We start from the raw sequence: 16236 nt of genomic DNA, 5'->3' as shown, positions 1-16236 counted from the left end.
CCCCTCGTATCTCATCCTAACTTTATTGTTTTCTTCCTTTCCTCTGTCTTTCTCTGCTAGTGATGAAGATCCTGGACAATCACCACTGCTTATTTGTGTTTTTGACAGTCTATGCAAGACAGAGGTACAGGGAATACAAGGCCACCTTTGGTACTCAACTCCAAGAAAAAGCATACATATTTTGGGAAAAATGCCTTTTTCTACCAGAAATCAAACCTCCCTTTCCCACATGCCCTGCATGTTGTTCCCTTTTATATACACCAAGAGCTGTCATGATAAACACAAGCAGTTCAAAATAGCTTGAAGAGATTAAGGCATTTACTTAAACTTCACTACTGTCAGTGTAGTTTAGGAGAAAGACCAAAAGCTGCAATACATTTGGACAGATTTGATGAGTCACATAGGGTGCTGCTGTATGTTCTGCCTTGCAGGCAGTCAACAGGCCCAGCAATAAAGTCACACAGCATTTAAAGCTAGAAAGGACTACAAAACCTTCGCAATCTGACCCTTTCACATCCCCATCCACTATGCTTCCCTGAGGTACCCTTTCATAGGGTCTGATACTTTGTCCTTTGTTGAAAATAACTGTCAGAAAAGAACATAGGAATGGTAAAAAAATTGCAAAATTAGTATTTTTTCCTCAGCTCAAGCATATGTTTAGCTTTTCCCCCTTTCTTTTTTCCTTACGTTTTCCATATTTCTTGGTATTTGTTTCAGGACTTGAACTTCAGGAACTGGACACTGTGTGGTTAAATTGAGAAACTGTTTTGAAAAACATGGGTTGTGAATTACAAATAAATATTTCTTTGTTCTTCAGAATCACCCTAGCAGAGCACACAGTGTTGCCTGTGTACTCTGAACTCCAGACCATTTTGCAGGTCCTCATTTCCAGTACACATTCACCTGTCCTATAGGTACAGACATATCTTACGTTCTAGACAAATAACTTTGCTTCTGGATCATGGATGAAACCCATAAGAAGCCTTCTGTCTGATACCTTTTAGCCAGGTCTGTGAAATCCATCCTGACACCAACTGCCCATTAGCAACAACTCTGACTCAATATTTTAATTTCACACATTTTGTAGTACATTATTTTTTAAATTAATACAATTAAACAAATATCCAATTACTTTAAAAGTGTCTCCACTTACTTCCAATTTTTTATTTTTCACCTCAAAGAATGAAATCAGGTTTCTGTGACTACAAGATCTTTTCTGTACAATCCTACCAAGAGCTTTTCTGCACTTTTGTTTGGTACCAAGATCTCCAGTGCACATTTTTTATTTCCTTCCCTTTACTCTTGATTAATCAACTTAATGTTTTCAGACATTTCCTCATGATGTCACAACTCAATGAAAATCTATGTCCACAAGCCAAACTTCTCCTCTGGGACCTTTCCACCTATCTGGATTTCCAGTTACCCCTGTTTGTTGGTTCCAAGAGGTTTTTCTAACCCAACTACTGAGAATGGTTCGTTTTCACACTACACCATAAAAAAAGTCCTCTTTCTACCCTTACACTTGCCAATATTGTCTTTTCCCTTTGTATATTCTTAGCTGATCAACATCAGCTCCACTGTTGTTGACTCTTTTTACACGTCTTTAACCTGTAAGCATTACTTTGGACAAAAAGAGAAAAAGTATTACCAGAGGACATCAGCAGTTTAAAAGAGGAATGGCATAATGATAGCTTAATATTCACAATCCACCTCATGATAATGACAACTTTATTGCAAGCACAAAGCTCTGAAGGGATCTCGCTGTGAGTACAATGATATTAATTATCTCTGAGTTAAGAGAACCACAGCTAAAACCAAAGTTCTTGAAGACTATTCTGGTACCGATACTGAAAATTATATTATAAACATCATATGAAACTGAGAAAGTTTCATATAGCATTAATATGATCTTAAACTGATCATATCACTTCCACATCCTCTTCCAAACACCTGTTAAAGCAATACACATTTAATGCTTTTAATCTTTCCTCACAAACTTGCTACTTCAACCCCTTATTTTTTATTGTTCTTTGAATTCTCCCTAATTAGCCACTCTTTCAGATATCCAGGTGTCAAGAACCAAAAAGCCCACAGTCAAACTCTAACATACTGACAGCCACAAGCCCCTGGTTTCATGCATCTCCCCAAATCCCTAAATACCTTAGTAAGCACCATAGCAGTGGCACAGTTAATTTGCCATCCATAGCCACAACCCTGGCTCCTTTGATTCACAGCAACTGTTTCATCAATGCAAGCTTCCACAGATTCTTGTTTCTTACCTATATTTCCAACCTCCTTTTCCCCCTCAAATACCTGCAAATGTGGAACAAAATCAAATGAGCCCAGAGATTCCTTGTAGCTCTATCCCAGCTACCATACCACATGAAATCCCCCAAACACTGAAGCCACATCTTAAAAGCAAACAGGTTTTTCCATCCCCAACTAATCTTGATAGAAAGCTATTACAAGCAAGATACCAAGGAGAGGGTTGCCTGTGTACCTCTCCTCCAGATCTTTTCCACTAAAGCTAAAAAAAATACTTTCTAGACATGATATGCCTTTAGTTTTTATTTTTAGAAATCATGACATTAACTGCAGAGTTTTCAAGGTCAATGCCACTTCTTTCTTGGCCTTGATCTTTCTAGTTAAGAAAACACACTAATATAAATTAAGTCTCTGTGGTTTTCCAGTATATTTCTAACAATCCAATAAAAAGCCAACAACCAGAGAAACATTCCCAAGCCCCAGAGCAGACTCCTTGTTGCTTTTTCAGCAGAAATTGATAATAGTCATGAGGAATTGACCAAAAATTTGCTTAGAATTAGTAAAGCCAAATGAAAAGCTACAAGTTACCCCCAGGCAAGTACAAACGTAAGATTTTTTTTTTTTTAGTCCTTCTTGTAAGTTACAGCATCCACTGTAAGCCAGAAGAAGCAAATCAGTCGAATAGAAACAAAACTGAAAAAGCTCCAAGTCTTGAGGAGGAGACAAGTTTCACATTCAGAAAGCTCATGCCTTAAAAACAGTGCCACAGTTTAGTTCTACCATGTCTGTTTCTTCAAGGAGTTGCACTTGAGCAGCGCCTTCCAGCTGTCTATGGGCCAAGCTGGATGGGCACCTCAAGAGCAGGGCTACAGCCCATCACCCTCACACATCTGTAGCCCTCCTGCAGTCACCAGCTCAGCCCTCTTTGTCTCATTGGAGAGCTCTTGTCATCCATTTTTTAGCTGTGAGCAGGAGCTTCCCAGGGAGTCTTGACTTCAGCTCCTTCAGAGGTGCTTGGAGGGAAGAGGGCAGGCGGACACGCAGGAATTGGTCTGGAGAGGCATGAGGAGAAATGCTTTCCAATGAGTAGAAGGGCAGATGGCCCACAGCCAGCCAAAATGCACAGCTCCAGAGAGCCCTCACCTCAGCAGCGTTTCACCAGGCTGCACAGGAGGCACCAGAGAGCCACACGGAGGCAGGGTCAGTTCAGTTTTCTTGTCTTCTTTTCTAAAGAAAACCCTCATGCTTTATGCCTGTTCTCTGAAAAATACAGCTTACCAGCCTGCCTCAGAGCAGCCACACCAGACCCAGCCCTGAATAACACACACAGCTGTGCAGGGGGGATGGTGCAGAGGAGGAGGGGAAGGGAGCTGAGGCACTGAGGATCTCACTCAAGACATACCATCAGCGCTGATGACTAGTCCAGTTACGCCCGTGATGGGAAAGACAGATGTTCTGCAAAAAGTCAGCCGCTGCCTCATATTACGAAGTAGGAAAACAGACAGCGTAGACGTCAAGTTTTCCTAAGTCTTTAACCTTTGCTAGGCAAGACAGATCCAAGAAAGCCAGGTATCTAGCAGCAAGCAATAACAATAGCCTTCTAAGCCTGGGTTCCTCCTGACGACCTCACCCTGCCCGTAATATCACAAACTTTCCCCAAAGGCAAGTCACGTTGCTGCTTTACTACAAGAAAGGCTGGAGGAGCAACCAGCTCTTCACTGCTCACACAAATCTCTTCTGTGAGTACTGAATGCTGCATAAATGAGAATATACATGAAATCTGAAACGTTGCAGGCAGATTACTTAAGCCAACAAAAGAACCTGTAGAAGACTGGGGAAAAGGTAGCCTTGCGCTAAATTTCCCCTTGCGCACAAAATTTGCTGCAGGACTGCAGGGGTGAAAGAACAAAAGACCTGCTTGGTATTTAGGGCTTGGTTAGCTTTTTTTCTTGTTGGCCATTTTTCAGATTTTAAGTCCACAACACCTCCTCTAAGTGAGTCACATGAGCTGCTACACAGGGTGGTCTCTTCCCACACCTACAGTTTCAAGGTTAGCCACAGAAAGGAAATAACATAGGTAGCAGGCAACCCTTGTAGGTATGAAAGTGCATATAGAGAAACAGCCTTGAAGCAGATGGTGTAGGTTCTTACACGGTTGTAACACATTACAGGAGTAAGTGGGTAAGGAATTCAGAATTTTATTCAAGGAAATTCTAAAGAAAACTGTGCACCACAAGTGCCACACACCACTGTGCACATTAGGTGTGCTGCAAATAGGAAAACATGTGCACAGAAAGCAGTGTTTGCTCAGGATGGCTAGAACTCAGTTTTGTTTTCCTTCTCCCCACTGGGAGAGAGTGGGTTTTCCTTCCCCCCAGAATTAGGGGTGAAACAAACAACACCTCCCTCAACCCCTAAACAACCAAAAATTATTGCTTCTATGAAACTGGTCACTAGAAAAAAGAGTTTCCTAACAAAAATCAGCAAAACAAAATGGCCTCAATCACTCAGTAGTTTAGTGGGGACATGAAAAATGCAGAGGTCAGACTACTGTCTAGCAAGACCATACTTAAGCCTAAGCAAGGCAGCGCCTTGGGTCGAGGACTGCTGTGGAAGGAAACAGTTCAAAGGAACTCAAGTGGTTTCTAGCCCAGCCCTCAGCTCAAGCAAGGTCAGCACTAAGCTCAAACTAAGTTACTTGCAGATTTCTCCAGATCTGTCTTTAAAACTTCCAAGGAAGAGGATACTGCAGTCGACCTGGGCAGCCTGCTCCAGCAGTCAGCTATTCCCACAGCAAAGTCATTGTCTCTTACCTGTCTGAACCTCTCTCACTTCAGCTGATGTCCATTTTCTCTCATTCTCCCATCATGCAGTGCTGTAAAGAGTCTGACTCTTTTTCCACTCTTTTCTACAGCTCTTCACACCACAGCATCCCAATGAATCAAATATCAGCAATTTAAAGATGCTTTCTTTCCTTCACAAGTCACCAGATCCTCAAAACCATTTAGCCACAGCTGAAGACCCTGCTTACATCCAAAACTGGAGGCAGCACTCAACACAGAACAAGGACAAGTGATCTTCCCCATCTCTGCTGGAGATTAGTCCCTCATGCTCAAGGAAGCACACAATTTACCTCTGCAGGCAACCTCAACTCCTGGAGATGAATGCTCCAGGATGTCAGCAAACTGTCAAGGCTTGTCCTGGCACAGCTGCAGTAGAGGAGCAAGCCAAGAAAGCCTATCAGCAGTATTGCTCTTTGCCCCTACATTACAGAGGAGAAGCCTCCACCACCAGTTCACTTCCCTCCTGCATCTCTTCTCAGGACATATCAGACTTAGCAAGGAATGACACATGAAGCTCCCTAAGGCACCTTCTCAAAGCTCCATAAGAGGTTATCAGAGCAGCCTGGTTTCTATTTCTCACGCCATATGACTAACAGATTGCATGAAAGGACAAAGCCAATCCTAGCAGAGCAGAAGCAGAATGCTTATCCTTGGCAGAGAGGAAAGAGATGAAGTGGGTGCCACATTTTTCCATTAGACTTTTGCTTGTCACCAAGCAGAGCCAGATCACATCCAGAAGATTGAAAGCCAGTTAGCAGCAGGTGGGGGTGGAGGGGAAGTCAGTAGTTTCCAAGACACAGTGAAGGCACACTGAGGCCACTGACACTATTAAGCTCTGCATTTGGATGGATGGCAGATATGGGGATAACTCTGGCAATTCAGGTCTATCCCATTTAACCAGCCTTTCCTTGTTCTCTCACATCATCTTCTTCACTTTCCAACTCCTGAAAGGGAGCACTCCATGTTTGACGGAGCATTTATATCCTCCCTGCACATGCTCAGAACTGATAGAATTCAAATCACTGACTCTTTTCTGTGGTCACAAGCTACATTTGACAGCTCACAGAGAATGACTGTCCCTTCTACAAAGAGCTCAACATCTCAGACTAGAGACAGTGGACACAATTCCCACTTCTGCTACACCTCATCAAACCTCACCATTTTTCACCAGTCTTCCTCACTGTCTGTTACTCACATAAGCAAGGTGAAAGGGTAACTTATTTGCCAGTAACAATGTGGCCCTGAACAAAGCTTATTTTTCATGTGCTGTTTCAGTCACTTTTATACCAGACAATGTGCATCTAAGACAGGCTCCACTGCTCACCAACACTGGGTGTCACAGAAAGGTGGTGGTACCATCAACTGTATCCAACACCAGTGCCTCTTTGAACCTAAAGTCTGTCCATTTGTCTCCTGCAAATACATAAACAATCCTTTCTCCTACTGATCCTTGACCAACTGCCTCCTTCACATGACATATAAATAATAATTCACTGATATCAAACAAATTTGCTGACATCAAGATTACATCTAAGCACAATTCTAAAAGCTACCCAGATTATTCCCAATGTATAGTCATTTAGACAAAAATACAGTACTACCACCCCTTCCCCAGGCAAATATCCCTACCTGTCCTTACACATTAGCACCAGTACCCAGGCTAAGCAGCAACAAGAAACTGACATTCCCAAAAGCTAATTTCTTTTAAAAAGGTCATTTTACAATTGGATGAATTCAAAGGCAGCTGCCACAACAGCCTGCGGTTACATCCGGCTGCAGAACTGCACTGCCAGGTATTGTCACCCAGAAAAAACAAAACCAAAGGGCATCCAGATAGTTGTGATTTCCCAACTCCATGATTTGGAGAGATTAATAAGGAGGAACAGCATAAATTAATGTGCCCTCCCAGGAGGAGAGGGGAGACAGACAAAAAAAACCCACAGCTGCAGAGCTCTACAGTGACACAGCCTCTCAGGAATCCACCCAGAACCCATTCTCCTCAGAAAATATTTCCTCCAGGGAATCAGAGGAGCTAAAGGGACAACCTCATCAACTCAGGGTAGATAGCCTGTGAAAAAACACAACCAAGCTAGGTTAGTCATCCTACCGGACTGGTTATCAATAATTGCTGAAGTCTCACACACAAAATGATCCTTCTCCAGAAGCGAGAGAAGCAGCTCAAGTCAGAGGAAACAGAGGATGGATGTTTAAACCAAATGTAACCAAGTGACTGCAAAACAGCGTTTGAGACTGCAGGGAGGAAGGACTACAGACAGCACTAAGGACAGCAGGAATTGATAGCTTGTATTTGGATACCATACAAAAAAGTAGCATCAACCTGCAGGTGAGAAGACAAGATAACTTGCTCAGTCAGAGGGAGAGTACAGACTCTTCAGGAGAGACAGGCAAGGGAGAAGAGGTGGAGGAGTGGCTCTGTATATTAAGCATGCTCTGGATGTCATGGGGGTAGAAATCAAGGATTATCAGATTGAGTCTTTATGGGTGAGAATTAAGGGGAAGGCCAACAAGACCGATATCCTGGTTGGAGTCTGTTATAGATCACCCAATCAGGAAGAAGAGGTTGATTTATTACTCTTTAAACAACTGGAGGCTGCATCAAGATCACCTGCCCTTGTTCTGGTGGGCGACTTTAATCTACCAGACATCTGCTGGGACTTACATACTGCAGAGAAGAAGCAGTCTAGAAGGTTTCTAGAGTGTGTGGAAGACAACTTCCTATCCCAGCTGTTACATGAGTCTACCAGAGGGGCAGCTCTGCTTGACCTGCTGCTCACAAATAGAGAGGGGCTGGTGGGGGATGTGGTGGTTGGAGGCTACCTGGGGTCCAGTGAACATGAAATTATAGAGTTTTCAATATACGGAGAAAGCAGGAGGGGCATCAACAGAACCTCCACACTGGACTTCCAAAGGGCAGACTTCAGCCTATTTAAGGAACTAACTCAGAAAGTTCCTTGGGAAAGAGCCCTTAAAAACAAAGGGGTCCAGGAAGGTTGGACCTACTTCAAGAAAGAACTCCTGAAGGCACAGGAGCAGGTAGTGCCATTGTACTGGAAGACAAGCCGACAAGGGAGGCAGCCAGACTGGATGGGCAAGGAGCTGCTGAAGGAATTCCCCCTTTGGAAAAAAGGGGAGGTCTCCCAGGAAAAGTTCAAGGATGTTGCTAGGACTTGTTGGAAAAAAATCAGAGGCAAAAGCCCATTTAGAACTTAGGCTGGCCACGGCTGTTAAGTGGTATAAAAAATGTTTCTATAAATATATGAATGGCAAGAGAAGGGCCAAGGATAACCTCCAGTCCTTATTAGAGAAGGGAATATAGTGACAAAGGATGAGGAAAAGGCAGAGGTGCTTAACACCTTCTTTGCCTCAATTTTCAATAGTGGGACAGGTTGTCTCCGGGACAATTGGGCTCCTGAGGTGGCAAATGGAGTCAGGGTCCAGTATAGTCCCCCTGTAATTCATGAGGAAGAAGGGACCTGCTGAGACACTTGGATCCTCACAAGTCCATGGGACCAGATGGGATACATCCTAGGGTGCTGAGAGAGCTGGCAGATGAGCTGGCCAAGACACTCTCCATCATTTACCAACAGTCCTAGCTCACAGGAGAGGTCACTAATGACTGGAAGCTGCCAATGTGATACCCATCCACAAGAAGGGATGGAGGGAGGAGCCAGGAAATGACAGACCTGACCTCAGTGCCAGGCAAGGTCATGGAACAGGTCATCTTGGGTGCCATCACAAAACACCTACAAGATGTCCAAAGGATCAGGCCCAGCCAGCATGGGTTTAGGAAGGACAGGTCCTGCTTGACCAACCTGATCTCCTTTTATGATCAGGTTGCCTGCCTGGTGAATGTGGGGAAGGCTGTGGATGTAGTCTACCTGGACTTCAGCAAAGCCTTTGACACTGTCTGCCACAAGAAGCTCCTAGCCAAGCTGGCAGCTCGTGGCTTGGACAGATTCACTCTGTGCTGGGTCAAGAACTGGCTGGAAGGCCGGGCCCAGAGAGTGGTGGTGAATGGTGTCACATCCAGTTGGTGTTCCCCAAGGATCAGTGCTGGGCCCAGACCTGTTCAATATCTTTACTGATGACCTGGACGAGGGGATTGAGTCCAGCATCAGTAAGTTTGCAGATGACACCAAACTAGGAGCAGGTGCTGCTCTGCTGGAAGGTAGGAGAGCCCTGCAGAGGGGTCTGGAGAGGCTGGATAGGTAGGCAGAGGCAAATGGGATGAGATTTAACAAGGCCAAGTGCAGGGTTCTGCACTTTGGCCACAACACCACCAAGCAGTGCTACAGGCTGGGGACAGAGTGGCTGGAGAGCCCAAAGAAGAGACTCTTCACAGTGCAAAGAAAGACCTGCAAAGAGCAGAAGCTCCTCCCACCACTGCAGATAAGTTCACCAACTCCAGACACAGGAAAACCTTGTGTGGTAACATTCTGGATAAAATGCTTTTACCCCAGCTATCACACACAACCTGCTCCACGCTTAACAACTGGCTTTCCACAGTAAGGAAACATTTACAGAGGACAGACCAGTCACATCCATCAGAGAAAAGAATAAATAGTGGGTTTGTACATTAAACGCTGGCTCGTTCTTATCTACCATGCTTCAAAGTCAACCCCAGGACAGACTGACATTTTTTCCAGCTTGCGTCCTCGCTGCAGATGAAGCACTTCACTATGCAGTTACAACCAGCCCAAGTGAAACCAGCCAGCAACTCAATACCCTTATTTTGCTAATTTTAACTGTCAGAAAAATCAGAGGGTAAAGTTTCAAAGTATCAGTGTCTAGAGGAGCTGCAGATCCCTCAGGCTAATTACGAGGACCTGACATGTCCTTTGACAAAAGGGAAAGGCTTTCTTACCTCAATTTTAGGTGTGTTTAGGAGAGAGGGGTGCTGACTTCAGTGCTAGGCAGTTCAGGTAGTGCAGTGTTCAGCAGTTGTGACCTTCCTTTTTTAAAATTTTAATATGGAAAGTCATTCTCAAAGTTTGACACAAAGTCTCTATACAACCATTTAAAAATCTCACTTTCACATTCTTCCTCCTTATTAGAAGATTTTGGCAAATTCCTTGGAAGTTCTGACGTTACAAATACTTCACCCAAAGTTAGCTGTCTGGTTCTCCATGTGCAGATGTGCAGAGAAGAAGAGAGTACGAAAGATTTCAGCCAAACTCCACTTTCAAATGAAGTGCCCTCCCTTCCAGCATTATTTTTTTTTAAATCTCAAACTATACTGAGACCAGATTTCAGAGAGAGCTACATGCAGCCACCACAAAATAAGAGCGAGTTCCACATCCATACAGGCTGTGGTAACCGCAACATTTAATGAAATACACACAGACTGTAGAAACCAGGCACAGTCGTCCACGTAAATTAACTACTGCCGCTGCTGCAGGCAGAAACCTAGAGGCAATCCCTGGGAGCTCATTCAGAGGCAGCATTTCTGCACAAGTCATCAGAACACGAAGTAACAGCAACCATCATGTTTGTGGCACAGGAAATGAATCACAGCAAGCTCTTGGTGAGATTCAGAGACTTTTAACAGGCAATTTTAATCGCAAGAAAGAAGGCCAGCTCAAAGCGTCCCCATCTAATCCCAGGCAACAATCACAACCCTGGACACTAATCATCAAGGGCAGATCACTTTGGTTTTGCTCTCACAGGGAGATGGCAATTTGGTAGCTGAGGCCTGAACGCCCCTCTGCTCATGATGATATACGCTGCACCCATATTTCGGTGTTGAGCTGCCCACAGCACCACCACTTACTGAGCTCAAACACCACTCAGACACTGGCATCAGCAATACTTGAGGTATCCTAGTTTTTTCATAGAAGTTTCAAGTTCAACACTCAGAGTCTTTAGTGAATAAGCAATTTGGGCTACTTAGCATTTCAACTACCTTCCATTTAACCACTCATCATTATGACACTCAGGACATGACAGCTGGGAATTTAGACCTAAATAGTTAAGCCAGCCACTGCCTACATGTACCTGTAGGGCATGTGTAGTTCTACATCTGCTGTGCCAAGATCACAGTCATACTTAGATTCAACTTCATTCTACTACCATCTGGAAGCAGCAGCCAGCAGCTAATGTGTTAAAATAACCATGAAAGTGGAGGGGGGGATACCCTGCCCCCTCAGTATTAAATAAGGACTTCTTAAATGTCAAAGGCTTGTAAAAACCATCTGCCTTTCATCCCTCATACAGCAATGGGACAGGTAGTTGGCATTTCATAGCATGTTTGTCAACAGACTTATCCATCTGCATCAGATCTGGCATTTGTCACTGAAGATGCCATCTCAGCTAGGCTGGGTACAACTACAGAGCAATTCCAACAGCCAGCTATGACTGCAAGCAGAGCTCTCCCACTTCAAACCCATGGGTGTGATAAGGGAAGTAACAGCAGTGGCAAAGAGGTGAGGAGTTTGCAACCCAGCCATGCTTCTGCTCCCTCTGGGTAGCAGCAGACTTTGTGCTTCTTTCTACTTCACTGCCAGGAAAAAAGAAAAAGCGTAAAATAATAACCTCCTGCACAATGCCAGGGCATGGCATTCCCGACACACAAACATAATAAGCCACAGGGCATACAAAGATAATATGTGCCAACACCTCACATGCCATGAACACATTTCTGGGAAACCCTGCAGCCTTCTCTTAGATGGGAAACTAAGCCACTTTGGAGAAAGAACCATTATAAATAAAGCCATCTGGCACACAGGTGATTAGCATAAACTGTGATGACTTTGATGAGTGAGCCACCTCTAGAGCCGAGCTCCTCGAGGTCCAACTTTCTCCCAGCACTGATGATGATATCACCAACAGCACCAGTGGAACGAGGGAAGTGCTCCTCACACTGCTTCAGGCACTGGTGAAATCATCAGCTGTTAAAGAGCAATGTAAATCCCCAGGAGGCTGGATTTCAGCTCTGATAACAGACTGGAAGAGTTTAAAATAGAGGTCAAGTTTTAAAGTGTATGCATACTTTCACGCTTTCATGTCTACTAGCTCCAAATCAACCAAACCCATGAACAGCCTTCGAGGTTGTAAAAAGGTTAAATTTTAACTTAAAATACACAAAAAGCAGCTGGCATAGAATTATCACTGTCACCTCTCTGCACACTTGGGTCCGACTGCCAAAGGACACTGATCCTTCTTCCTGCTTTTGACATCTCCCTTCAGTCATCCTCATGTTCTCCCTACTCAGCTCATGATCCTAAGGCTGCATGACTATTGCGGGCATCTTTCCTAAGTCCACTCAGAAGTCTTCTAGAGTACAAACTGACACACCCAGCTATGGGACACCTTGGGAACGTGTAAAGACCACAAGGTACCAAAAGACATGTGTTCCTCAACCATGAGGATGACAGAAGAGGTGCTGAGTACTCATGCAGACAGAGCACAGTAAGGTCTCCTCATCACCTCAGTCTTTTCAAAACCACCCTTCGACAAGTTTACAAACACAGAAGAACCAGCTGCGCCAAAACAGTCCACGCAGATGCACAGCATAAGTCAGGAGAAGAGATGTTTCATCTAGAGGGGCTGGCTGTTTTGTTTTTTTAAAATTATTCTATGAGGTTTCAGCCAGAGGTAAACGGAGAACTTGTGTTTCATGGTATCAAGCACAGTATTTTGTCCACACAGCAGAATTAATTTTGTAAATGAAAAGGATCAGCAGCTAGAAACACATGCTTTTCCCCATGGCAAGAAAATTTATCTTTCTTCCCCTTCAAAGACCCTAACACTTCACTACACCTACTTTATCCACAGCATTTGCAGGGGTTTTGGGTTTGTTTTTGCTTTGTTTGTTTGTTTTTTAACTGGCAACTTCTTTCAGAATAATTCCAAACCAATAGATTGATTTCACATCTTATTTGATTTTAAGATGGACTTAAACTCTTATGAGAAATCTTAAACTCCTAAAAAAATCAAACCAACCAACCAACCAAAAAACACCATCACAGAAGATGACCCACGAACAAATTAACAGCAGGTTGCCATTCCCAACAAAGGGGGTCACCACCCAAGGTTTTTGCAGATAGAGCTACGCACCATCTTTTGCAAAACACACATTGTTAAAGCATTTGAAGCTTAAAGTCCCAAATAAAGCCTGAAAACAGCAGAGGAAAAAGCACCACGTTTTCATCCACCAAACAGCCAAGGATGTTTTTGTTTGACGAGCTGCACTTCAAATGAAGGCCTAGGCTCCTTCAAATAGGGCAGAACATACACACATCCATGCCACTGCAGCCACAAGCTCTAGCCCAAGTGCAAGATCTCCTGCAGAGCACTAATTAAAAAATTAAGAGAACACCAAGTAAGAAAAGTTAAGAGTAGCAACTTCATTCTCATCACAAAGATGAAAAAAACAAAGCAGGAAAAACTATTCCACCGTAACTGTGAAATCCAAACAGCAGCACTCTTCAAAGAGCATCTCATTACATTTCATTCACAACATTCCTCGTGGTAAAGGAAAAAAACAAAACCAAAAAACAAAACCAATACCACGAAAAAAACCTACAAGAAACCAGCTGTTTGAAGGAAGAGCTTTCTATTGTTAAGTGTTCCTGCTGGCTCTTTAAAAACCCAACCCACCGTTACAGATAATTGCTTTTTCCCGGACCTAGCAGAAGACACATATTGCACAAGAGAGCCCAAGAGCTATCAAAGACAAAGAAGCCAAGCAATATCTAAGGACAGTCGTGCATGCTGTAGACTTGCTTCCTGTTGAAACGCGGCTTGGAGCTTGTGACACATACGATCCCGGATCAGTAAGGCCACCACGTACCACATATAACAAACAACACTTTCCTTGTTTGTCTTTCAAGACTACTAACACCATGAACTCCATGCAGTGCCAACAATGCTGCCTCACTGCAGAGTGTGCTGTTGGATCCCAGGGAGATGCTCCCTCTCTGTGGGATGCCTATTTGTCCACTACTCTCTCAGGCACAAGAAACAAATGCAGAGCATGGCCCAGCATCTGTGAATCACCTTTCCCCAGGTAGGCTTGCCCAGGCTAATCACCACCATCCTAGGTTCTTAGAATCATGTTACACTAGGTTTCCACTTGAACACACTCTCGACATCCACACCAAACTTGACCACTCTCTGCTTTGTATGAAACAGAGAAGTCTTCCATGCACACTCTGCTGATGTACTCCAGCTCACTTCCACTTTAGATTTACATCCAAGCAGCTTTATAAAGTTGTATATCTACACTTGCAAAAAGCCTTCAGGTTAAGAGAGAAACACACATCAGAGATAACAAGATGTGTTTCTGTTAGATTGTCCTCGTTATGCAAAAATAACGATTTTTTTTAATTAAAAAAGACAAAAAAACAAACGAACAAAACCCACAAAAATAATCAAAACTTGATATGTTTGACCTCAAAGTCACTCCAGCAAGAACTTTATGAACATATTTTAGAGACTCCTCATGCCTACGGGACAGTTAGCTTGCCCGGCACCAGCACAACAACTAGGCTCCAAGTGCCGGGGAAGGTGAGCCTCACGGTTCACAACGTCCCGGGACAATTCGGGCCCTTCTGTCACTTCCTTCCTGCGCTGGGTACACCCGGGAGCGGGACGAGGCCGGCAGAGTCTCCCTGCGAAGGAGGAGTTGGCGACTCTCTGTGGGACTCCCGGGAAAGAGGCTGGCAGCGCGGCGCGCAAATAGGGAGCTCCGGACGGGAGATGGGCTGCCCGGGAAGGGGAGGAAGCTATGACACCCCGGCGCCTACCAGGGGCAGCAGCTTTCCCGGGGAGACCAGGATATTGAGGCAGGAGTCCCGGGAAAAGGCACTGAGCAACTGCTGGCCAAAGGCCCACGGCACTTCTCCCCTAGTACCAAGCTCTTCCCTAAGGGCAGGCTGAGTGCCCGGAACAACCCCTGCCACGGCCCTCAGAAACACGGCCGCCCACGGAGACATCTCGTCCATCCCCCTCCCCACGCATTCTTGGCGGCTCCGGGCGAGCAGCGCCCGCGGAGCCCCCCCACGGCTGCGCCCCCGCCGCTCCTCACCGTGTGGCACAGCAGGGTATCGGGGTCGGCGGGCTCGCACAGCTCGCTCAGCTTGCGGTCCCAGTGCAGTAGCGGCGGCTGCTCCCCACCGCTCTCGCACACCTCCATAGCGACCACAAGCAATTGGGCACCCCCACTGCCTCTCTACAGCACCCCTATCTGCCTCTGTACACTCTCGGCGGCCGGCTCACGCCGCGCCGCCCGCTCCCATGGGCCACGAAGCCTCCTGCTCACTCTCGCCCTTCTCCGCGCTGAGGACGCGTCCCCACCGCCTCCCAGAGTATGCAGGCGCCGGGGCGGGGGGTTCGCCTCCTCCAGCTGCGAGTCGCGCCCCGCCCCCGCCCCCGAGGCCGCCAATCTGGGACGAGGACAGCGGCCGGGCGGCGGCCGCGCCCCAACCGGCCTCCGCACAGCTCCAGCTGGGGAATGTGGGCGGGAGCTCCCCGGGAGCGTCACGGCGGAGGGGTACAACTCCAGTGCCCCGCGCGGCCAATCGACCGCCGGGGGCGCCGGGAGCGACGGGCGCGCCAGCCAACGCCACAGCGACAAGACTGCAACGGCCGCCAGCCGCCCCGCCCAGGTGCGGACGGAGAGTGCAGCGGCGCCTGGCGGCCGCGGCGTTACCTGACCAGAGGGCGCCGCGGTGCTCCCTGGGGCGGTGCGGCCCTCGCCGAGACCTTCAGCGTCCCCTCCGCCACGGCGAGCGCACCAGGCTGATGCAGATCAAGCACTTTCCCTGCCTGCAGGAACGAGCAGTGGGAGGCGGACGAGGCCAGCCTTGCTTCAGTGCGAGGAGCAGCGCTCGGGCGTGAGGGGGCCGTTAAGGTAGAGACTGATGGAAGTAGGTAACCCTCCGCCGGCATCGCTCCCTCAGCGCTGCCTCTTGGAGATGCGAAATAAACCTGAAGGTGGTGGCAGGAGGAAGGGTGTTAGGGCCCGTTTATTGAAGAGATCTCAGAAGGCACCTTGTGACCATCAAACGTTTCGCACTGAACTGTACGTTGAAAGCCTGCACAGCCATAACAGCAGCCACAGCAGCGAGTAGTGCAGTGCTTGTCTGGTACTTTTACTAGTGGTTGA

The 16236-nt window shown here is 46.1% G+C and overlaps 1 protein-coding gene across 3 annotated transcripts in view; it reads right to left on the bottom strand.

Moving 5' to 3' along the window:
- CREB3L2 (cAMP responsive element binding protein 3 like 2) overlaps positions 1-15544 on the bottom strand; it is an 81523-nt gene extending 65979 nt beyond the window's left edge. For 2 of the 3 annotated variants that reach the window (XM_064155530.1, XM_064155531.1), the window contains exon 1: positions 15157-15544. In XM_064155530.1, the coding sequence (XP_064011600.1) occupies positions 15157-15264 (108 nt within the window). In that variant the 5' untranslated portion in view covers positions 15265-15544. The remainder of the gene's footprint in view (positions 1-15156) is intronic. The other variant, XM_064155532.1, reaches the window with a different exon arrangement.
- Between the last annotated feature and the right edge of the window lie 692 nt (positions 15545-16236).

Source organism: Pogoniulus pusillus, chromosome 15 (assembly GCF_015220805.1).
Source record: "Pogoniulus pusillus isolate bPogPus1 chromosome 15, bPogPus1.pri, whole genome shotgun sequence".
Lineage (NCBI taxonomy): Eukaryota > Metazoa > Chordata > Aves > Piciformes > Lybiidae > Pogoniulus > Pogoniulus pusillus.
The sequence above is the reverse complement of the archived record's forward strand: the minus strand, read 5'-3'. Positions and strand labels throughout refer to the sequence as shown.